Genomic DNA, 24,396 nt, shown 5'->3' on the forward strand with positions numbered 1-24,396 from the left:
ATTTTACAGAAAACCCAGGTTCTGAGATCTCTAACATGCCCATTTTGCACAGCTTGGAAAGGGCAGCACAGGAATTCTGAGTCACACAGATCTGACCCCAAAGATTGAACCTTGAACTGCCCACATCAGAATCACCTGGAGTACTTAATAAAATGCAGATTCCTGGGCCCCAGTTCAGGGTCTGCTGACTCAGATGCTCCTGATAGGAGGTCTGGGAGTCTGCATGTTCAACAAACCCTCTGAGCCAGCTGTCCTGGGGGTAGGTATGAGCCCTGGCAGAACTATTTGTCATAAGCATTATAGGACTTTTCTATAAATTAAATTCCTTGTTGGTTTAAATCCCTGTGGCTTGAATTATCGGGCTTTAAGGACAAAGCTGCCATCAAAGGTACCTCTGTATTCACTGCACCTGGGAGTTAGCTGTTGGGGGAAGTTCTTTATTGTCCTTCAAAACCCATGCACCGGCTGAAAGCTTTTCTGTGTGATGTGTACAGTTCTCTCCGGTACGAGACACTACTGTTAAGTCAGGTGTGTGCTCTGAGTTACTTGTTTTTCTTCTGAGACAGGCATAGTTAGGGGCCTGAAGTTCAAAGGGGCCAGTGAGGGGAGGCTCACTGAGCAGGAATTTCAGACCCTTGATAAGGGCCTCTCACCCACTCAGTGAAGGGACCCCCAGATCAGAGGCCCAGTGAAGTCATAGCCCAGAGCCCTCAGCGGGGGATCTTTGAGGGGCTGCCCGCCTGCTCCCTATCCCAGCCAGGCCTCTGCAGCTCTGAGCCAAAGTCTTCTGATGGAGGATTCAGAAACAGGGGGGCAAGCTTTGAAGTCAGACAGACCTGGGCGCAAGGCCCGGCCTCACTGTTTACTGGCTGGGTGACCTCATTTCTCCAAGCCTCTGTTTCCTGCCTTGTAGGGCACAGACAGCAATAAAACATACATCTTGTGCAGTTTATGAGGATTAAAAGAGATGACGCATGCTAACTGCCCAGCACATGATAACGATTCAGTTCTAGAGAAGGGTTTCGCCCGGTCACTGCCTTCAAGCTGCACCTTCCCTGCGGCTCACACTCCCTCTGCCACCTGCTGCCGGCGGTTCCTTCAGGCTGCAGAAACCTCTACCAGCACCGGGCAGCCCCTCACGCCCCCTACGCTTCTCCCAGCTTCGCTCAGCCCCCTCCTTCTCCTTTGAACTATTTGGATTTTTACAATCACATCTCAGTTAAATGAAAAAACACTTAGAAGTCAAGATCCTGTGTTAGGAACCTCATCAAGGACCACGAAACAAAACAAAACAAAACAAAAAGAAAGTGTTACAAAGCTTGAGTACTATAGCTTGTGTTTTTAGGTTGATGCTTTATCCACTGCGCCACCATGGGTCAGGCTTGTAGCTCGTGTTTTTAAATGCAGAGCGCTCACTCACAACCTAATTGTTATTACTTTAGGACCAATTATAAGAGACCTTAAATTAGAAGCAGGGGATTTTTAGAAGCAGGAATGCTGCCACACATTGGCACTTGCTGATAGCAGCAGGAAGAAATCTCTGGAAACTCACAGCAGAGCAAGAGAGGCCGGAAAAGAAGGGAGGGAAAGGGGTAAAGGGAGGGACAGAGGAAACCACTGATAGGAATAGTACTTACCGATTAAAAGGAATAAAATAGTGATCCACACTGCAATATAGATGAACCATGGAAATGTTATGCTGCCTGAAAGAAACCAGCCACAGAAGGCCACGTCCTATTTGTTATTATTATTTAACTTCTATGGAACGGTCAGAATAGACAGGTCTGTACAGACAGTAACTAGAAGAGTGGCTGCTGGGGCTAGAGACGGACTGCAGTTGGGAGTACTGAAATCATTCTGAAACTGGCCGTGGGGATGGTCTCACAACACTGTGAATATAATGAGGACCAATGAATGCACACTGTCAAAAAAAATCCAAAGAGTTTGAGGTCATTCTTTGAAGGACAGTCATTCTCAGGAAGGTGTGGCTGGGAATGGGAGTGCCTAGGAGGTCCCCAAGATGCTTTCAGAGGGTCTATAAAGTTAAAATTACTATTATGTAATCCTGAGACCTTATATGACCTTCTTGCTCTCGACATCTCACGGGTAACACATTGGGGTTTTTCCAGAGGCACGTGACACGTGCTGACAGAGGAGCTCTGCGGGCTAATGGGATAGGTGCCTGTAATTCATGTGTTTTAAAGTTTCCTGTCTTAATTCTTTTTTTTTTTTTTTTTTTTTTTTTTTTACAGAGACAGAGAGAGAGCAATAGATAGGGACAGACAGGAAGGGAAAGAGACGAGAAGCATTAATTTTTCGTTGCAGCACCTTAGTTGTTCATTGATTGCTTTCTCATATGTGCCTTGACCATGGGGCTACAGTAGACCAAGTAACCCCTTGCTCAAGCCAACGACCTTGGGCTCAAGCTGGTGAGCCTTGCTCAAACCAGATGAACCCACGCTCAAGCTGGTGAGCTCAGGGTCTCGAACCTGGGTCCTCCACATCTGTCTGACGCTCTATCCGCTGCGCCACTGCCTGGTCAGGCTCTTAGTCTTAATTCTCAATGAAGTCAATGCTAACAGATATAACCCACAGAAAACAAAAGCTCTTTGGAGTCCTTGATAATTTTTAAAAGTTTCAGGAGTGCTGAGGTCAAAACATTTCAGAACCCTGGTTGAGAGATCAGCGGCCGCTGCACCCACAGCCTGACATTCCTGCAGGAAAGCAGAGCAGGGCCACGGACTTTCAAATACGAGCCCCGTGGTACCCTGCAGTGCCCTCCCTGTAGCATTGCCACGGCCTCCCTGTGAGCAGTCCCGTGTGTTTGGGGCGGGGTCCAGAGAATGCCGCTGGAACAGTCCTGTGTTCACTCCCTAATTCCCACAGGTGGCACACAATTAGTGCTTAGCATTCTGGACCCGAGTTGATGGACTTGTGGTATGTCTGTCGAGGGTGCCAGAGAAGTGTGTGATTTCCACTTGAAAATATGTCCTTTACAACAGCTAAAATTTGGCTAAAATGATTTCCTACGTCAGAGGGACACCCCTCGCCCCCAGGGGGCTCAGGCACCTTGCACTTGGGGCTAGAGGTGAGGGCTGTCCCTTGTGCTTGTGTGACTCGGTAGCTCCAGGACCCACGCCAACTTGAGATCAGCCTGGCTCCCCTCTTTCAAGCTAGGCAACCATCCCATAGCTTCTCTATCTTCTGGAACATCGACCTCCCAATAGGACCTACGCCCAGACGCGGAAACCTCAGCTCAGGGCTCCGAGGCAGAGAGAGCTCACGAGGGGGGTATGTCAGTATAGGCCTTCAGCTCCCGTCCGAAAGCTCTGAGGGGATGATGGAATGCCACAGGCAGACTGCAACATCCCATTTTCCCAACAAGTACCACTCTCTATCCCTAAGATGTCTATTTTTTAAAAAGTCCTTGTGTGGTCATCTGTTGGTTCCCTCTCGCATCAAACCCATATAGTGCACCCCCACTGAGCAGGCCCCGGACTAGATGCTCAAGAGGCTGAGATTCATGGGACAGTCTATACTTTCTAGAGCCCCACAGCCTGCTGAGGGAGACAGATGCTCACGGAGACCTGCACAGCCCAGCTCAGCGCTGCAGACGCTGTCACGAAAGTAATAATAGCTGACTTGGGGTGCACATTCACCATGTGTGGGGCAAGGCACTTTTCATGCATGGCATAGTTCATCTTCACAGGGACCTTAAGGGGCAGGTGCTGTTATTACCCCCCTTAACAGAGGAGGAAACTGAGTTATAGGCTAAGTCAGTGGTCCCCAACCTTTTTTGGGCCACGGACCGGTTTAATGTCAGAAAATATTTTCACGGACCGGCCTTTAGGGTGGGACGGATAAATGTATCACGTGACCGAGACAAGCGTCAAGAGTGAGTCTTAGATGGATGGAACAGAGGGAATCTGGTCATTTTTAAAAAATAAAACATCATTGCCTGACCTGTGATGGCGCAGTGGATAAAACATTGACCTGGAATGCTGAGGTCACCAGTTCAAAACCCTGGGCCTGCCTGGTCAAGGCATATATGGGAGTTGATGCTTCCTGCTCCTCCCCCCTTTCTCTCTCTCTCTCTCTCTCTCTCTCTCTCTCTCACTCTAACTCTCTCTCCTCTCTAAAATGAATAAATAAATAAATAAAATTTAAAAATAAAACATCGTTCAGACTTAAATATAAATAAAATGGAAATAATATAAGTTATTTATTCTTTCTCTGCGGACTGGTACCAAATGGCCCACAGACCGGTACCAGTCTGCGGCCCGGGGGTTGGGGACCACTGGGCTAAGTAACTGGCCAAAGATCCGACAGCTAACGAATGATGAGTGTGAACTTGAACCAGGTGGTCTGGCTCCAGGCCGGCTGTCTTTTGCAGGATGTGATAGTCCCTCTTCACCATCCAGACCCTGTACCCACAGGCCAGAGTCTCACCGCTTCCTCAGGGGCGCCCATGGTGGGGAGAAGCGCATGGAGTTGAGAGTCCAGAGACTAGGTTGAAGTCCTGGCTCTTCTACTTACGTCTGTGTAATTCAAGCAAGTTACTTTTCTTCCCTGAGACTGAGTTTCTTCATCTAAAAAGTTAGAGTGGCCTGACCAGGGAGTGGCACAGGGGATAGAGAGTCGGACTGGGACACAGAGCACCCAGGTTCGAAATCCCGAGGTTCCTGGCTTGAGCACGGGCTCACCAGCTTGAGCGCGGGGTCCCTGGGTTGAATGTGGGATCATAGATATGACCCCATGGTCGCTGGCTTGAGCCTAAAGGTCACTGGCTTAAAGCCCAAGGTTGCTGGCTTGAGCAAGGGGTCACTCACTCTGCTGTAGCCCCCAGGTCAAGGCACATATGAGAAAGCAATCAGTGAACAACTAAGGAGCCACAAGGAAGAAGTGATGCTTCTCAACTCTTTTCCTTCCTGTCTGTCTGTCCCTATCTGTCCCTCTCTCTGACTCTCGCTTTGTCTCTGTCAAAAAATAAAAAGGGTGGTCATGGGACCTATCTCAAAACTTGTTTAAAATCCTGGATTGTAGCCTGACCTGTGATGGCGCAGTGGATAAAGCGTCGACCTGGAACGCTGAGGTCGCCAGTTCAAAACCCTGGGCTTGCCTGGTCAGGGCACATATGGGAGTTGATGCTTCCTGCTCCTCCCTCCTCCTTCTCTCTCTCTCTCTCCTCTCTAAAAAATTAATAAAAAAAGAAAAATTAAAATCCTGGATTGTATAAAATACTGCAAGGCAATATGGTGCAATAGGGGTAAAGGAATTGGGTGAGGGGACTAGGTCCTGCCTACGTACTGGCTGGATGACCCTGGTGAAGTTATTTAACCACTCTGAGCCTTAGTTTCATCGTCTATATAATGGACATAACAAAATGCTTGATATGAGTTCTCAATGAGACTGTAAGTATGAAAGGGCTTAGCACAGCTCAGCACGGGTTAGTTTTTATTATTATGCACAAGGGATTGGCGAGTTGCAAAGCAGGACAATACTACTACTGTAATGAGGCTGGTCTTCAGCTCTAAAGCAAACCAAGTTTCTGTTACTGTTTGGGACAGGGAGGCATCAGTGACATCATGGTCTTGGCATGCTCTAGCCTTTATAGGATTCTGTGCTCCGGGATTTTGCAACTCCATGTGGCCTCAACCAGCAGCAGCAGCAGCTGGGAGCGTGTCAGAAATGCAGACTCTCGGGCCCCGCCCCAGACCTCCTGAGTCAGAATCTGCATTTTGACCAGATCCCTGCTACTTCCTGTAGATACTCAGGTTTGAAAAACACTGGTGTAGCATGGAAAGAAAGAATGATAATGATGGTTTTGAGCCTGGATGGGAAGGGTTAATGTTTAGTTTGGCTCCTGCCAAGGCACCGGAAACAGAAGGTTCCAGAGATTGAAGTGTATGAACTATTGGGACAGGAAGGCTCCCTTCCTGCCTGTGTCCTGGACGGCCGGGCTCGCAGCCTGGGCCCTGCACTGAGTGAGGGAGGACTCCTGGGCCTACGTAGCCAAGGGCATGCTGGGACATGGGAGACCGGAGGGCCTCTTCTCGGGCCACCTGGGCTCAGAGGTGCCAGGATGAGCCTGGGAGATTCAGTCCTCAGGACAAGGCCATGTGAGGTCAGAGGCAGAGTGGGAGCCCAGAGGAATGTCAGCTAACTGAGCAAGGCTCTCAGTCTTGCACCCAGCCTGCCCGTGTCCAGAGGCGGATCAAGGTCGGTCAAGGCCCCGGGCGCAGAAGAAAATATTGGGCACCTTAAAAAAGAGAGAGAAAGACAGGAAAAATAAAACTCCATGTTAACCATATTTTTAAATAAATAAAAAATATTATGTACTATTAATGTTAAAATTGCACATAGGAAACCAAACTTGGTGTTATTAGAAAAAAGTGTCAAATTAGGGTTCTGCGGGGCCCTTCAGAAGTCGGGGCCCAGAGCGCACGTCCAGTGCACCAGCCGTGAAACCGCCCCTGCCTGCGCCCCCTGCTCCCCTGGCCTCCAGGGGGTGGGAGCAGGGCCGGCGTCCCGGGCAGAGCTGTGACCGTGCTTTCTCCTCAGTGCTGGAGCAGCTGCTGCCCGAGCTCACGGGGCTGCTCAGCCTCCTGGACCACGAGTACCTCAGCGACCCCGCCCTGGAGAAGAAGATGGCCGTGGCCTCCATCCTGCAGAGCCTGCAGCCTCTCCCAGGTCAGACCCCAGCACTCTGCCCAGAGACCCTCAAGGACCTTCAGTGACTCCCCAGGGCCCGTGGGCAAGAGGAAGCTGAAGCCTCCGAGCCCAACGTTCAACACTGCGGGTCCAGCCAGTGTCCTTGCCCCCTCGGCCTTCTCCACCACAACCCTGTGCTCTGCATGCTTCTCCGTCCTCTGCCACCTCAGTCATACACCAAGGCACATGCCACTCACGCTCACATACACACCACACTCGCACATACCCCTCGCATGCACAGCACATCTATAACATACACTCCACGTGACACTGCGCACACCAACGGCATGCACTCACAGAGCACACGTGGCTCCCACACGTCCCACATCCCACATGCTCACACACAACACACACATATACACACAGCATACACACATCACACTCCTCTACAAAGACGCACTTGCACACACACTCATCTCTGTGCGTCGCACACGGGCCCCCATCGTCGGTCCCCCCTGCAGCCTCCCCGCCTCGCCGTCTCCCCAGCGGCCAGGCCTCCTCTTCTGCAGCCTCTCTGCACCCCGATCTGTGCCCCGAGTCAGCCCACGCGATAACACGTGTAAACCTGGAGCTCAGTGAACTCAAGTGAGCTGCAGCCGTGTCCCACACTAGCGAAGGGTCTGAGGGACATGGTGGGAAGTCACTGCTGAGTGACCCTGAGGCTCACTTCCCAGGGACAGAAGCGGTCGATGTCCCTGGCTGCCCTCCCAGTCTGAGGAAAGGAGAGGGGACACGGTGTGCCGCGCCTGCTGGAGTCCCGGCCCCTGGCCAGCTCCAGCGCAGCCCTGTGTTCTGTTTTCCGTACGGGGCCCTGGGCACCCTTCACTTGGAGAAGGAGAGCCTCAGTAACAATGTAAACATGGAGACAACATGTGAAAACCAAGGAACTCATTTTGGTTGTGCCGTGCTTGGCAGACTGAGTGCACTGTCCTGCATGGGACAGAAATTGCGTGGGCTTATCGGGGGGAGACCTGGGCCCTCCTCAGAGTCAGCAGCTGCGGGCCCTGCCCTCCTCACTGTGAGCCCGTTCTCCATCCTCACAGCAAAGGAAGTCTCCTACCTGTATGTGAACACAGCTGACCTCCACTCCGGACCCAGCTTCGTGGAGTCCCTCTTCGAAGAATTTGGTAAGAGACCCTCTCCCGACCTCAGTGTGCGGAAGGGCCTCAGCTGGGCGGGCAGATACCTGCACCTGGCCCGCTCCGCGTATTACAGCAGTGATCATTTCGGGCACGGCCGGGGGCTCGCTGTGCCCCACCAGGTCTGAACCTCAGTGTTCGGAAGGGCCTCAGCTGGGCGGGCAGATACCTGCACCTGGCCCGCTCCGCGTATTACAGCAGTGATCACTTCGGGCAAGACCGGGGGCTCGCTGTGCCCCACCAGGTCTGAAAGTCTAGCAGACTCTGGACCATTCTGGGAAATCACCCCCAAACTTTGAGGAAGGAAGGGGTGAACATGCAGGCCGAGGAAGGTATAGCACATAGGTCCTTGTCTTGCCTGCTGCTTGGCACCCACCGGCAGTGGCCGCCTGGGACCCTGGGTTGAGCCGTCCAGCGGCGCCACAGGCGTGGGCGCAGCCGAGCTGGGCTGCGTGCAGGGAATGCGCAATGCCTGTCTGTCTCGAGGAGGAGAGCACTAATCAGCACAGGTCAGGTGAGAGCGTTAGGCGCTGACAGACTTAGGGAAGACACTGTGCTTCCGTGACGTAACCCTTATGACTTTCCAGAGCATGTACCAAAAGTCACCTCATTTGATCCTCTCCATAACCCTGAGAGACGGACAAGGCCCGTTTACAGATGAGAAGACCAAGTCTCAGAGGGATGAAGTCATTTGCTCATTAGGGTCCCTAATGGAGTGGGTGGTGAAAGCCTTCTGACCCTAAATCCAGCCCTCTTCCTGCTCTGCCATGCTCTTCCTCGGCTTTCTCTGCCCAATGGCGTGACGCTTCATAGACTGTGACCTGAGTGACCTTCGGGACATGCCGGAGGACGATGGGGAGCCCAGCAAAGGAGCCAGCCCTGAGCCAGCCAAGAGTCCGTCCCTGAAACATGTGAGTCACAGGCTGGCTTCCCACACCCTCAGGCCCTTTGTTCCTCTGGAAAGGGCAAGGGAAGCCCCCCCCACTGGTGGTGGGACCCTCCTGGGGGTACAGGACCCTGTCCTCTCTCCCCTGAGGTAGTTAAGGGCAGAAACTGCACCGTGAGAACGTTCCGATGACTCATACTCACTGTGCTCCTGCTGAGCAGGGATAACGTGGTGAACTGACCTGTCCCTTCAGGCCCAGAGGACGTCCCCACCCGATCTTGTGCTTGCAGTAATAAAGGCCGTGTGATAGGGAAAACTCTGGACCAGAAGTTGGGTGGCCTCTGTCCTCTTCCCTCCTGCTGTGTGGCCTTAGGCAAATCACTTGCTCTCTCTGAGCCTGAGTTTTTTCAGGATCATATCTGGGCTTCCCAGCCTCGGGGCCATAGAATTAGTTACAGGGAGCCATAATCACATCAAATACTTTCTGTCCACTGCATAATTCACTATCCTCAGTATCAGTGGTGCCAGTGGTGCCCACCTGTTATGGCCTTTACATGTTCACAGCATTGAGTGAGGTTGGCATTATCAGTGTGCTCATTTTACAGGTAAGGAAACAGGCTCAGAGAGAGTAAGTGACATGTCTGTCCCACAACTAGAAAGTAATAGAGTGTAGCTGTAAAGCCAGGATTCCCCCGCCGCAGGGCCTAAGCTCTTGGCCATGAGGCGATACTGCCTCACTAAATAACCTGTCTCACATTACGTGCCCTGTTAGTGCCTCATATGTCTGTAGAGCTGGTTGTAGGGTATTGCAGAACTCACAGTAGCCTTTGATAATTCTGTATGTGCTCACTCAAGTGTATAACTACTTCTACGTGGCAGTCCACAAAACATCTAGAAGTTACAGAGGATCCCTGATGCTCAAATAATATGGATAAGAAACACAGGACCACTCAAGCGAACTCTTAAGGCTTCCCAGCTCTGCCCTCTGCAAATCTGTTGGACCTTATGGCTACACAGTCAGATCCTGCCTTCTGGGAGCTCCTGCCTCCCTCTCCCAGCCTCCTGCCTGTCCCTCTGTTGCTCTGCTCTGCTCTCCTGACCTCCTTAGTCTCACACCTCCTTCCTCTCCCTCCAGGCAGCGGACCTGCCTCCACCGCTCCCAAACAGGCCACCACCTGAGGACTACTATGAGGAGGCCCTTCCCCTGGGGCCAGGCAAGTCCCCCGAGTACATCAGCTCTCACAGTAAGTTCTGTTCACCCTGGGAGTCGAGGGCAAGGGGTAGGAGGCTCCTCTCCTGAAGCTCCAAGCCTGGCACCCACCCAGCCATGCCCACCTCCTGAGGAGTAGCTGCCTGAGCACATGGCCCATTCAGTGACCTCCTGGGTACTTCAGTGGGTCAGGAGTCTGGGCTGTAGTCCAAGTTCTGTGTGGCCTTGGGCAGCCCCCTTCCCCTCTCTGGGCCCCTATTCCCCTACCTTTAAAATAAGAAAGAGAGGCTAGACACACACATGTAAATTTGCTAGGATGGAGATGCACAGATGACCACTACAACCCCCTTCTGGCCCTAAAGCCGGTGCCAGCCGCAGTGCGCCCCTTCAGTGGACCGATGAAATAATGAGTTTCAGCAGAATCATGCCGTGCAGGTGGATTTGGTTGTAAAGCCAAGGCATACAATCAAGAAGTACACGGTCAAGTCAGAGGGCTTTAGAGCGCGGGCACCGCAGGGGATTTATGAGTGATGTGGGCAGAAGTATTGGAAACTTTATTTATATTTAGATCAACACATCTTTTTTAAATGTATATGTAAACGTTTTATAGTATTTATAACCTAATGATAGCATGAGGCTTGTAATTCATTGATATATATTGTGTATATATAACATAGACATAGGAAGTAATTACATATACACATGTAATTTAAACATGAATAAACATAAGTGTATCTCCTGATTATATTTTTACTGAGAGGTGAGCATAATACAGTAATTTAGAGGGTACTGGTTTGAATTACCTTTGAAAAATCTCTTAGATTGGCCACAGAGTGTGTGGTTTTGACTTGTCTCCAGTGTTGCAACAGGTGGCTGTCTCTCTGAAGATCAGATAAGTCACTGGCTTGGGTATAGGGACTTAACATTCCATACAAGAAAGTACATGATGGTGTTTGAATGACCCCGCATGGGAGTTGAACTTGCATACGATAACATTGGTGGGCAGCCGTCCTATCATTCATCAGCACAGCAGAATGTTTTCCAACCAGGAAAAAGTCAACAAAATATTGCTAGGTCTCCTGTGCTAATCAGAAATGAATTCCAAGATACATTGATTGAAAAAAAATCAAACACAGAATACTACACATAACAGGACTCCTCTTACTTTTTTTTAACAGGATACACACCTGCACATACGTTCATTCTAACAATTTTTCTAGGACATGCAAGGAACTCTTAACAGCACTTTCCTGTGGGAAATGAATAGAAATCTGGGTAAAGCGAACATATACTCCCATTCAGATTCTTCTGTGCTGACTGTGCTTTCCACCACAGGCATGTGTTTTTCTTATAGTGAAATACACGTAACATATAATTGACCATTTCAACCAGTTTAAAGCGTCCAATCAGTGGCATTAGTACATCCTCAGGGCTGTGCAGCCATCACCACTGTCGAGTTCCAGGCATTCTCATCACTCCAGAAGCGCACCCCGGGCCGCTGCCTGTCACCATCTGCTTTCTGTCTCTATGGATTTGCCTTTCTAGATATTACATATAATAGAATCATGCAATATGTGGCCTTTTTATTCTGCCGTATTTCACTTAGCATAATGTTTTCAAGGTCCATCCATGTCACTGCATATATCAGTACTTCTTTCCTTTTTTTTTCTTTTTTTTTTTTTGGTATTTTTCCGAAGCTGGAAACGGGGAAAGACAGTCAGACAGACACCCGCATGCACCCGACCGGGATCCACCCAGGACACCCACCAGGGGGCGATGCTCTGCCCACCAGGGGGCGATGCTCTGCCCCTCCGGGGGGTCGCTCTATTGTGACCAGAGCCACTCTAGCGCCTGGGGCAGAGGCCAAGGAGCCATCCCCAGCGCCCGGGCCATCTTTGCTCCAATGGAGCCTTGGCTGCGGGAGGGGAAGAGAGAGACAGAGAGGAAGGAGAGGGGGAGGGGTGGAGAAGCAGATGGGCGCTTCTACTGTGTGCCCTGGCCGGGAATCGAACCCGGGACTTCTGCACGCCAGGCCAACGTTCTACCACTGAGCCAACCGGCCAGGGCTTCTTTCCTTTTTATGGCCAAGTAATATTCCACATTTTGTTTATCCATTCATTGGTTGATGGACATTCGGGTTGTTTCCACCTTTGGGCAAGTATGGGTGGTATTTTTACGATTACTAAACTAGTTAAACAGAGTAGGGTGTTATTTTTACGATTACTAAACTAGTTAAGCAGAGTGGGGTGGTATTTTTACGATTACTAAACTAGTTAAAGCAGAGTGGGTGGTGTTTTTACGATTACTAAACTAGTTAAGCAGAGTGGGTGGTGTTTTTACGATTACTAAACTAGTTAAGCAGAGTGGGTGGTGTATTTACGATTACTAAACTAGTTAAGCAGAGTGGGTGGTGTTTTTACGATTACTAAACTAGTTAAGCAGAGTGGGTGGTGTTTTTACGATTACTAAACTAGTTAAGCAGAGTGGGTGGTGAGGTTGGCGATTACTAAACTAGTTAAACAGAGTGGGTGGTGAGGTTGGCCAGGTAACCAGTGGCTCTCCTCAGCCCTCAGAGTCTTGGGGTTTAATGTCACTGTCCGCAGCTGTGTGTATGGGGAGCAGGGACTTTATTTTATCTGCTGGATGACGCTCCTCCCCTCCCCAGAGAGTTCACTCCCCTCTTGGCTGGGACAGAGGAGCCGCCTCTGGAAGCAGCTGGGGTCCTGGGCAGCAGGGAAGGGAGGACCTCAGGAAGGGCCAGGGACCCTGTCCAGGGAGAGCGCCAAGCCCGTCAGGGAGCATCCTTCCTCTCACACACACTGCGCAGGCCGCCAGCCGTCTGCGCACTTTGGCCAGGGAGCCCCCTCTCTCATCTCCATCACCCCTCCTCCTCCCCACACCCACGCCTCTGGTCCTGATGCTCCAGTCCACCCCTCGGGGCATGGTGCCTGCCTGTGAGGCCTCGGGGTGCCTGCTGGGAAAGGCAGGCTCTGAGCCTCACTCGGGAGACAGAACTGGCTGTCCCCCGTCGCTGAGAAGTGAGCATTGCCACCCTCCGGAAACAGATGGGCACCGGGGTGTGGGAGCCCACTGCAGTGCTCCGAATGGTGTCAGAGCCGGCTGCACTGGTGAAGGCTTTCTAAGCTGTCAACTTCAGTTATCATCCAGGCTGTCACTAGCAAATTGTGTATAGCTCAGTCTCCTCATCTGTAAAATGGGGCTGATACCTACATTCCTGCATTATGGGAACTGGAGGAGACAATGAAAATATGACAGTCAGTGTTTTTCTAGCACATCCTGTATGCCTTGCACTGTGTATTATATCACTAATCCAAGGTAGGAACTATTCATGTCACTTTAAAATGAAGAATCTGAAACGCACAGAAGCTTTTCTTTCCGCTCAGGAAATGGTAGATATAAACTCAAATTCTGATCAATCCCAAAGCATATGCTCTTACCCCAGTGAACTTCAGGGTGGCCTCCACAGGCTGTCTACATCAGAATAACTTTGCTTTTTATTTTTTAAATCCCCACTCCTGGGAGGCCACACCCTGCTGGGAGAGTTGCAGGGAGCGCCACCCTCTCCTCCCTGAGGTGGGGGGGGGGTGCGGGGAATGGTATTCACTGTCTTCCCAGCCCTGGCCCCTGGAATCTGCCTGCGTGTCTCCAAAGTGCGTAAAGGCGGCTCTTTCTGCCAACCCCACAGATGGCTGCAGCCCAGCCCAGTCCATCATGGATGGCTACTATGAGGACGCAGACAGCAGCTACCCCTCGACCAGGATGAACGGGGAGCTGAAGAACTCCTGTAAGTGCCGGGCCGGCCTTCGGTGGGGTTCTGTCCGCTTGAGCTGGCCCTTCGCATGCATGTGCCCACCACCCCTGCCCCTGCGAGGGTCACCATGGAGGCCCCAGAGCCCCTGTCCTCAGAAACCTCGGTCTCAGAGGAGAAGTTACTGGCACAGGAGTGAGGAGTCCCCGGTGGAGCCCTTGCTGACTGACCTTAGACGAGTCATTTATTCTTTGCACCTCAAGTTTCCTTAGTATAAACTGGGGACTTGCTGTAGGGCCATAAGCATGGCCTGAGACAGGGTGTGAAGGTGATGGGGTAGTGACGATCCCTGATGTTTACTCGCTGAGTGTCGGCACTCAGCTAAACACTCCACATTCACTGCCTCCCACAACAGCCCAGTTTGTAAACACTATGATACTGCTTTTCATTATGACCATTTTATTGATGAGGAAACTGAAGCTCTGAAAAGTAAAGCCACCAAGGTCACAAAGCTCGTGGTGAATGTAAAGCATGCTGCCTGTGTGGGTGTTCCGTCACCACCGTGGTCACCTCACACCCAGCCCGTCATGGGCCCAGAACCCCAGAGCAGGGGTGCCCGTGGGGGAGGGCGGGGTGCCTCCCTGGGATGGCACAGCAGGGGTGCCCGTGGAGGAGGACGAGGTGCCTCCCTGGGATGGCACAGCAGGGATGCCCGTGGAGGAGGACGGGGTGCCTCCCTGGGATGGCACAGCAGGGGTGCCCGTGGAGGAGGGCGGGGTGCCTCCCTGGGATGGCACAGCAGGGGTGCCCGTGGAGGAGGACGGGGTGCCTCCCTGGGATGGCACAGCAGGGGTGCCCGTGGAGGAGGACGGGGTGCCTCCCTGGGATGGCACAGCAGGGATGCCCGTGGAGGAGGACGGGGTGCCTCCCTGGGATGGCACAGCGGGGGTGCCCGTGGAGGAGGGCGGGGTGCCTCCCTGGGATGGCACAGCGGGGGTGCCCGTGGAGGAGGACGGGGTGCCTCCCTGGGATGGCACAGCGGGGGTGCCCGTGGAGGAGGGCGGGGTGCCTCCCTGGGATGGCACAGCGGGGGTGCCCGTGGAGGAGGACGGGGTGCCTCCCTGGGATGGCACAGCGGCGGGTCCTTTCCCATGGCGCCTGCAGACAATGACTCTGACGCAATGAGCAGCTCCTACGAGTCCTACGACGAGGAGGAGGAGGAAGGGAAGGGGTTGCAGCCCACGCACCAGTGGCCCTCCGAGGAGGCCTCCATGCACCTGGTGAGGGACTGCAGGATCTGCGCCTTCCTACTGCGGAAAAAGCGCTTCGGGCAGTGGGCCAAGCAGCTGACTGTCATCAAGGAGGACCAGCTCCTGGTGAGTGGGCGCCGACGTCTCCTCTCAGCCTCCCCTGGACTTGTGTGTGCGTATGTATGGGGGGCATGTCTGCCTCGGTTACTCTGGGTTTGCTTTGTGCACAGAGGCTCAAAGCCTGGTGCTTTGAAGATCGGTGCTCTAACACTGGAGAATTTAAAAAACAAAAAAAACAACTCGGAGACCTGACACAGAGTTTACCAAGAGTTTGTTTTGCCACTAATTTTTTATCACTTTAAAACAATGTTTATTGCTTTTCATTATGCAAGTAGAATGCTTATAAAACTAGAGCAAAACAAAATGAAAAAATGATTTTTAAAAACACCACCTAGCCCTGGCCAGTTGGCTCAGCGGTAGAGCGTCAGCCTGGCGTGCAGGAGTCCCGGGTTCGATTCCCGGCCAGGGCACACAGGAGAAGCGCCCATCTGCTTCTCCACCCCTCCCCCTCTCCTTCCTCTCTGTCTCTCTCTTCCCCTTCCACAGCCGAGGCTCCATTGGAGCAAAGATGGCCCGGGCGCTGGGGATGGCTCTGTGGCCTCTGCCTCAGGCGCTAGAATGGCTCTGGATGCAACAGAGCGACGCCCCAGATGGGCAGAACATCGCCCCCTGGTGGGCATGCCGGGTGGATCCCAGTCGGGCACATGCGGGAGTCTGTCTGACTGCCTCCCCGTTTCCAGCTTCGGAAAAATGAAAAACAAAACAAAAACAAAAAAACATACCACCTATAATCCCACTGACCGAGAGCTGACCACTGTTATGTCTGTTTGTTTGTTTGGCAGGTCAGTCAGTAAAGCTGGGAATGGTGAAACAGGAAGGGCCTAGGATAGAAGAAGCAACAGGAGAGAGACAGGGCGGGGTTGCTGTCCGCTCACTGGAGAGGCAGACACAGGGGGCCTTGGGGACAGGTTCAGGGTTAGCCCAGGACAAGCTGCCGCTGCCCACGGCTCCCCTGGTTGCAAGTCTCCTGGGGACCCTTAAAATTTAGGACAAAGAAAATTTACTCGAAAAGGAGATTTGAGTGGTGTGCCCCAAGGAGGGAGCACCTGTTAAGTTTTAATAGACATACTTCCACCCTCATCTTCATATATCTCTCTTCCAAAACTGAGCCCATGAAGCACCTGCTTTCTTAACTTTTATTTTCAGTTTGCCATCTCTCATCACTCCTATTTCATAAAAGAAAATGTACCCTTGATTCCAAAGTAGAATGGACATGACCTCAGAAAAAAAATAATGGCTCTTCACCCAAAAGTCTGTTAACAAGCCTTACCTAACAAACATCCACATGAAACATGACCCTTTGTCATCCTGGAGCGGTGGAAAGCTAATCCCAGTCCCTAATCACTCCGGGGTCATGACTTACTCTTTCCATCCACTCCACGTGCCCTCTGTTTTTCTTGACTTATTGCATTGGCAAGGACTTCTAGCACGATGTAAATAAAGGTGGTGAGAGCGGATGTCTTTGTCTCAGTCCAGATCTCCAAGGAAAAGTTCAGCAATTTACCATCCAGACCATATTTACGGTGGGCTGTCTGTAGACGTTCCTTATCATCACATTAAGGAAGTTCCCTTCTACTTCTAGTTTGCTAAGAGTATATATATATATAAAGGTGCAGGATCGGGTCAAATACTTTTTCTGCTTCTATTGAGATAGTGGCTTATCTCCTTTTTTTAAATTTTCTGTTAATATGATGAATGATGTGGTTGGTGTTTGAATGTCAACCAATCTCACATTCCTAGAGTAAACCCTGCTTGGTCTTGAAGCAGGATGCTTTCTATATGTGTCTGGACTCTCCTTGCTGATATTTTGCTTAGGGCTTTTGCAATTGTCAGGAGGGAGATTAGCCCATTAACTTCCTTTTTTGTAATGTCTTTGTCAGGTTGTAGTATCAAGGTAATGCTGGCCTCATAATAAGAATTGGGAAGTAAGAATTATTACTGATAAGCTCTACCTCTGCTAGAATTCTCTCTCCCACATTCCTAACATGCAGTCCATTAGTGGCAGGGAGCTGACTTCCTCCCAAGCCAGCCTGTTCCTTCTCTTCAGAGTAGTTCTTTAGACTAGAATGGTCTTCCTAGTATTGTGCTAAAATTTATCACTTCCTAATCGGTAGTTGTGTCCCCCAGGGCCCCTCGGTAGCCCTTGAGATCTGAAGATTGCCCAAAGATGAGCCCTCTCTTCTCTGGGGCCAACAGCCACAGTCCCTGTCTTCCTGTAGTGCCCACAGTTGGGCTGGGGAGGGGGGAGGTCTTTAGGGGGTAGGTAGTTCCCCCTGAGCCTTTGTGCAAGGGTGTCTCCCTCCTCTGCCCTCCACTCCTGGAGGCGCTGACCTCCTCTCTTCCTGTCCAGTGTTATAAAAGTTCCAAGGACCGGCAGCCACATCTGAGGCTGGCGCTGGATGCCTGCAATGTCATCTACGTGCCCAAGGACAGCCGGCACAAGAGGCACGAGCTGCGCTTCTCCCAGGGGGCTGCGGAGGTCTTGGTGCTGGCACTGCAGAGTCGGGAGCAGGCCGAGGAGTGGCTGAAGGTACGAGGGCCTGTGCCCTTCTCCCACCTGCCCTCTCCTCCTCCCTGTCTCCCCCGGGACCAGCCCACAGTCGCAGTCCCCTGGAAGATCAGGCTTGCTCAAGGGAGGGGGTCAAGGTCTGTTAATGGCTAGGGTTTATGTGTGGAAATGGGCCTCAGACATCTCCAAAAGATTGACCTCAGGCTGGAGGCCTGTGTTTCTTCTCATTATGTGAATCCCCTTCCTAACATCCCTACTGTGGGCTTGTCCAGCCTGCACTTACACACCTCCTGCAATGGGGAGCTTAATATCTACAAAGGAAGCTGATTTTATCGTTAGATGAGCTAATCTTTATTTTTCCTTAATTTTCTTTTTATTTACCGATTGATTTTTTTGAGAGACAGAGAGAAACATCAATTTGTTCTTTTACTTACTTTATGCATTCATTGGTTGATTCTTGTATGTGCTCTGACCAGGGATCAAACCCACAACCTTGATGTATTGTGATGATGCTCTAGCCAACTGAGCTACCCGGCCAGAACTTTTTTATTTCTTTTAAAAAAGGAAAAATCCTTCCTTGTCCTCTGTGAAATGGGCATCCCTGTAACATCCACTGTGGCCCAGCGTCTGCACGTTGCAGCGACACAGAACAAGTAGTTATTATGTCTCGGGCTCTCACCATGCGTTGTTCTAAGAGCTTTACATACGTGACCTCATTTACTCTTCATGTTGAAACTATTACTGTCTCCATTTTACAGATGAGGAAACTGAGGCACAGAGAACTTATGTGACTTGCCAAAGGCCACACAACCAAGTGACTGGAGCAAGGACATCCACACCAAAGGCTATAGGCAGGGTGGCACAGTGAGGACGAGGGAGGACCGGGGTGGCACACCAACTGGAGTTCAAGTCCCAGGCCCAAGTGGCTGTGTGATCTTCTGCAAATGACTCCACCTCTGTCTCCTCCTCTAGTTAACGATTCTTGTAAGAATTCTAGGGGACAAGCCTGACCTGTGGTGGCGCAGGGGATAAAGCATCGACCTGGAATGTTGAGGCCGCTGGTTCGAAACCCCAGGCTTGCCAGGTCAAGGCACATATGGGAGTTGATGCTTCCTGCTCCTCCCCACTTCTCGTTTTTTCTCTCTCTCTCTCTAAAAGAACGAATAAATTATTTTAAAAAAAAATTTTTTTTTTAAAGAATTCTAGGGGACATTTGACATAGCGTCTGCCAAGCACTAAGTGCTTGGTAACCGTCAGTGATCACTGTGCAGCAATGGTGAAGGCCACACACCGGCCCCTGACAAGGGGCCCTCCGATCCTGTGCCGCCTCCGTTCCACTCTGACACCTTCCTCTCTCCAGCTCTGGTCTTCCTGCTGGAACAAGGAAACCCAGCCCCTCCCCCGCCGTCCTGCCTTCCTTCCTGTGATAACCAGCTCTCCCGCTGGAATGTTTAGTGTTTCTCTTCACTGCCTTTGTCTGGGGAAGGGAAGGAGGGGAAAGAACCTGACTGCTCACGCCGCCTCTGCCCTAAGGGACAGAGGTGAGCCAGAGAAAGAAGCCCCAGACCCAGAGCTGAGAGGCCTGTCTCGACATCGGTTCCGGGAGGCCGTCTGCCCAGAGGGAAAGGGCAGGCAGGCAACCCCGGCTCTTCCTCTTGGAGCCTCATCATCCTAATCAGTAATGTAGGGACCCCAGTCATCCCTGCCCCACAGGCTGTTGTGGGGAGACAATGGGATATTCCCTACAAAGTCACCTGACAGGTGAACCCTATTGGATGCCTATGCTATGTGGCCTTGGGTGAGTGAGCAAATGCCCCGCAGTCTTGGTTTCTACATCTTCAATGAAGCGATAACGGGGGTGCCACGCACGCTGGTGTAGATGTCCAACAAAGTCAGCAGAGCCAAGTCCCTCACCCTGGGCAGAGCGTGCCGGCCCACGCGGCCCTTCACACCCATCATCTCACTGGTCCTCAGACAACCCAGTGAAGTCATTACCCATGTTACAGGGGGAACTCAGGCCCAAAGCAGGCAAGTGGCTTTCCTCGAGGCCACACAACTAATAGCAATGGAGCAAGGTCTAGAAGGCAGGCCTCTTGGTTCCCAACCCCAGTATCTTTTTTTTATTATTATTATTTTTTTTTTAATTTATTTATTCATTTTTTAGAGAGGAGAAGGAGAGACAGAGAGAGAGAGAGAGAGGAGAGACAGAGAGAGAGAAGGGGGGAGGAGCTGGAAGCATCAACCTCCATATGTGCCTTGACCAGGCAGCCCAGGGTTTCGAACCGGCGACCTCAGCATTTCCAGGTCGACGCTTTATCCACTGCGCCACCACAGGTCAGGCCAACCCCCAGTACCTTTTCAACTCAAGGGACAGACGCAGGAGAAAGCTTCTTTAAACCCTGATGTGCCGCATACATGTGACAGGAGGCCGTGTCAACCCATCTCTTCTATCCAGTGGTCCCAACCCCTCTGCTCAATGGCCCTGACACACAGACTCCATTCTTCCTTGCTTCCACAGCATCCCTGCCCACCTGCTCACAGCTGTGTCTCCTCTCCACAGGTCATTCGAGAGGTGAGCAAGTCCATGGCAGGGGCCGAGGGGGCAGACGCGCCCAGATCCCCAGTCCTCCTGTGCAGACTAGACCTGGACAAGGTACGTCTATCTCCAACAGGTCTCCTCTGGGCCAGGCAGTGGGGACTCAGCACAGGCTCTTCGATGGGGGTACTTTTGGGCTGGTGGCGAAGTGGGCACCCACAGTGGTATATGATACAAGCTGTGAGTACTCAGCACAGAGCTGGCACGAGTGAGCACTTGATAAATTTCTAGTGAAGGAATGAATGCCTGTGTCCAAGGTAGGTACAAGCCAGAGGGGGGAATGACTGACCTGCCAGCACAGGAGTGGTTACATTTGAATGGAACCATGACAGAAATACGTGTCAATCGAGACGTGTGCCCCATCGCGATGTGAGGGAAGCACCCACTTCGTAGTTGGTCAGGCCACTGGCAAATGTGTGCTAGTATCTATGCTTTGCCAGGCACCGTGGGAGAGAAAACTCAGCCCCAAGCCCTAGGGGAAGGTTTAAGACCCCCGTACACGGGACTGGCATGATATAACAAAGGCTAGCAATTATAGAATATGACTGAAGGGCCAGCATTGTTCTAAGTGCTTTGCATGTATTACCAAATTTAATTTTCACAACTCTCTGATGAGTTACACGTTCAAATGGGGAAGCTGAGGCACAGCAAGATTTACCTAAAATCATATAGTGAATAAGAAACAGAGCTAGGAAGTTACAGCAGGCACAGGGGATGACTGTGCCACCCCACCTCTCGAGGGGGGCATTCCCAGCTTGGCAAGTAGTTAAGTGCGCCAGGCACTATGAGTGGTACTGGGGTGCAATCCTAACAGAACAGATTGAACCGCTGCCTTCCAGAGGGGAGTCAAACACGAATCAGATCATCGCCCCGTTTTAGAAATGCCACGCTGAGTAAGCACTAGGAAGGCGCCCTAGAGTGTATGCCAGGGGCCTGCTCTTGGCTCTGACGTAGCACATGTCTGATGAGGGTGAACATTGGTGAGGAAGGGGAAGCAAAGGCATTCCAAGCGGAGGGAACAGGCCCTGAAGCAGGAGGAAGTATGGAACAGAAAGGTCAGTGCGGCTGGGCTTGGAGAGATGGAGGAGCTGGTCAGAGAGGTCCCCGGAAGCTGCAGTGCGGGTGGTGGGCGCTCGTGCTAGCTGGAGGGGCGAGGAGGGTTGGGGAAGATGGACCTATGTTGAACCTTAAAGAATGGTCAAGATTTTGCCTCATCAGTGGTGGCACAATGGATAGAGCGTTGACCTGGGACACTGAGATCCCAGGTTCAAAACCCTGAGGTTGCTGGCTTGAGTGTGGGATCATCAACATGATCCCTTGGTCACTGGCCTGAGCAAGGGGTCATGGGGTCCCCCAGTCAAGGCACATATAAGAAGCAATCACTGAATGACTAAGGTGCCACAACTATGAGGTGATGCTTCTCATCTCTCCTTCTTTCCCACCAATATTTGTTAGCTAATCCTCATGGGCCGGGGGCTGGGGGGAGACTGGATCAACAAGGGGGACCTTGATGTGGGCTATCTATGTCCCGCCACAGAGGTTATCCCAAGAGAAGCAGGCCTCAGACTCTGACAGCCTAGGCATGAGCGACAACTGTTCCACCCTTGGCCGCCGAGAGACCTGCGAACACGGTAGGAGCCTGCAGGGGGTCAGGCAGAGGGTGCAGAGCTGGGTGGGGCCTTGCCACAGGCACGCAGGGCAGAGCAGGTCCTGACCACGCTGCAGACCTGGGTGCGGCAGCCTGCCCCGTCCACATCTGCAGCTGCAGGCCAGGCCCTGTGTCTAGGCAGACAGGGTCTCTGGGATGGCTCGGGGCGGGCAGACCTGGGGCTCGGGGCTCCCTCCCCTCCCTGACCCATCTCTGCAGCGGCAGGTAAAGGGAAGAAGAGCAGCCTGGCGGAGCTGAAGGGGTCAATGAGCAGGGCTGCGGGCCGCAAGATCACCCGCATCATCAGCTTCTCCAAGAGGAAGGCGCTGGCTGACGACCTACAGACATCCTCCAACGAAGAGGAGGTCCCGTGCTGTGGTGCGTGCTAGGCATGCCACGGGGAATTCAGACCCTGTTGGCACTGGCCCCGGGGGCCAGGCCAGGAGACCTCCAGACCTCACCCACCTTGCCCCAGGACGGGAGAGACCCTGCCCCTGGACAGCGAACCCCCACCCCCCATCAACAATCCGTGTCCTCCCACTTCTCTCCCTCGAGGCCCCGACATCCAGCAGCAGGAAAAGCCAGCTGACTCCTATACTTCCCTGCTCCCCATGAACTCAATTCCAGTCACTACCTGTCTCTGGGTCTCAGTTTCCTCCACTCTGACAAGAGAAAAGTATCTTATTTCCCAACACATAACATGCCAGGGGTGCAAGTCACCACCCAGTCTTATAAAGAAATATTTTAGATAAAAATATTTAAGTACTTTTCATTATAAATAATTCAATGTGAGTTAAAAATGGTTTGACAGGGAAAACATAGTGTTCTCTTCATTTAAATGCAGTGTTCCACGTGCAAGAATTCAATAGAAAATCATATGTTTTAGATATACAATAATATTCTAACCCTGAAAGACTATTTTAAGGGCACATGGCTATATAGAAATATTCTGTAAGCAGTGGATAAGGTCATGTTATGGTAAAAAATTAAGTTAAGTCTAAGGTTCCTATCGGTCATTGGACTATACCTCCTCCCCGTTTTCTAATTCTTTACCTTGGTTAGATGTTTTTATTCCCACAAGCTGCCACCAGGTGTCAGCACTGTCCACTATTTTCTGTCTTCAGTAATAATTTTGATATTTTAGGGAGAGGAAAAGCAAGAGGGAGAGTCGTGTCTTTTATTCATAGCATGTAGCAGTCCCTGCCTTTTTCATCAAGGTTGGCATGATCCACAGGCTGTCTGGAGATGGGCAAATGTGATGATCAGTCCCCATTTCACAGATAGGAAACTGAAACTCAGGGAAGAGCGTTCCTGAGATCACAGGCCAGGAGAGAGCGGATCTAGAGCCTCCTTCTAGCTGGCGCATGAGGGCTATCCAGGCGCTGGGTCCCTGGGCCGCGGACCCGTGCATCCCCCGCCCTGGGGCTCCTCCAGGCGGGGCTGTCGGGAGGTCACAGCGCTGGTCTCCCGTCCCAGGCTATCTGAACGTGCTGGTGAACCACGGCTGGAAGGAGCGCTGGTGCCGCCTGAAGCGCAACACGCTGTATTTCCACAAGGACCGCACGGACCTCCGGACCCACGTGAATGCCATCGCCCTCCACGGCTGTGAGGTGGCCCCGGGCTTTGGGCCCAGACACCCATTTGCCTTCAGGATCCTGCGCAACCGGCAGGAGGTCGCCATCTTGGAGGTGAGAGGAGAGAATCCAGTGGCCCTTGGTGGTGGGCACTGGCCTGGGTGTTGGCCATGGTCTTGGGGGCCTTGCTACAGACAATACAAGGGATTGAGGAAGAAGGGAAGGTAATCCGACTGCTGCCCAGTGATCAAAAGGATGGCCAGTTAAAATACAGAACACCCACTTAAATTTGAATTTCAGATAAACAACAGATGTTTTGTTTTAATCTTATTGTTTATTTTTGAGAGAGAAAATGAGAGAGATGAGAAGCAACAACTTATAGTTGCTTCATTTTTAGTTGTTCAATGATTGCTTCTCCTATGTTCCTTGACCAGGGGGCTCAGACTGAGCCAGTGACCTCTGGGCTCTAGCCAGCAACCTGGGGATCATGTCGACAGTCCCGTGCTCAAGCTGGCAACCGTGCACTCAAGCCGTCAAGCCAGGGCTCTAGCTGGCGACCTCAAGGTTCCAACCAGGGTCTTTGGCATCCCAGGCCAATGCTCAATCCACTGCGCCATCACCAGTCAGGCATGACAGATGTTTTAATACAAGTATATACTATGCAACATTTGGGACATGTCTGGGCTATAGGCTAAAACATTTTTTGCTGTTTATCTGAAATTCTAATTTGACACAGCATTCTACTTTTTATTTGCTACCTCTGGCCACCCTAGAACCAAGGTTTCTTGTTGCTCCCTTATCTTAAAATCTCGTCTAAAAGGTATCTCTAGTCTGATCTAACCCAGAGCTGATTCTGACGCCTTTGCACCAGTGTTTGTCCACTGTCCTTCAAGGTAGCCTGCCCCTCCCGTCGAGCTACTCAAATTTTCAGAAAGACTTTCTCTGTATTGAGTTGAAATCGTTAAGCTCCACAAGGCAGTGACC

General features: G+C 51.7%; 1 protein-coding gene and 1 long non-coding RNA gene across 5 annotated transcripts in view; one reads left to right on the forward strand and one right to left on the reverse strand.

Moving 5' to 3' along the window:
* The window catches only part of AFAP1L1 (actin filament associated protein 1 like 1), a 69,574-nt gene that overhangs the window by 24,809 nt on the left and 20,369 nt on the right, over positions 1-24,396 (forward strand). The window contains exons 1-12 of one of the 2 annotated variants that reach the window (XM_066344420.1): positions 6,101-6,219; positions 6,562-6,690; positions 7,755-7,838; positions 8,664-8,761; positions 9,872-9,980; positions 13,653-13,751; positions 14,880-15,091; positions 17,436-17,615; positions 20,155-20,247; positions 21,728-21,821; positions 22,058-22,216; positions 23,315-23,526. In XM_066344420.1, the coding sequence (XP_066200517.1) occupies positions 6,648-6,690; positions 7,755-7,838; positions 8,664-8,761; positions 9,872-9,980; positions 13,653-13,751; positions 14,880-15,091; positions 17,436-17,615; positions 20,155-20,247; positions 21,728-21,821; positions 22,058-22,216; positions 23,315-23,526 (1,383 nt within the window). In that variant the 5' untranslated portion in view covers positions 6,101-6,219; positions 6,562-6,647. Of the gene's footprint in view, positions 1-6,100; positions 6,220-6,561; positions 6,691-7,754; positions 7,839-8,663; positions 8,762-9,871; positions 9,981-13,652; positions 13,752-14,879; positions 15,092-17,435; positions 17,616-20,154; positions 20,248-21,727; positions 21,822-22,057; positions 22,217-23,314; positions 23,527-24,396 lie in introns of those variants that run through there. The other variant, XM_066344419.1, reaches the window with a different exon arrangement.
* Positions 6,122-24,396, reverse strand: part of LOC136377523 (uncharacterized) — a 42,544-nt gene continuing 24,269 nt past the window's right edge. For 2 of the 3 annotated variants that reach the window (XR_010746316.1, XR_010746317.1), the window contains exons 3-4: positions 11,112-11,196; positions 6,122-6,259 (exon numbers count right to left, since the gene is read on the reverse strand). This is a non-coding gene — a long non-coding RNA (uncharacterized lncRNA). The remainder of the gene's footprint in view (positions 6,260-11,111; positions 11,197-24,396) is intronic. The other variant, XR_010746315.1, reaches the window with a different exon arrangement.

Source organism: Saccopteryx leptura, chromosome 6 (assembly GCF_036850995.1).
Source record: "Saccopteryx leptura isolate mSacLep1 chromosome 6, mSacLep1_pri_phased_curated, whole genome shotgun sequence".
NCBI classification, from domain to species: domain Eukaryota; kingdom Metazoa; phylum Chordata; class Mammalia; order Chiroptera; family Emballonuridae; genus Saccopteryx; species Saccopteryx leptura.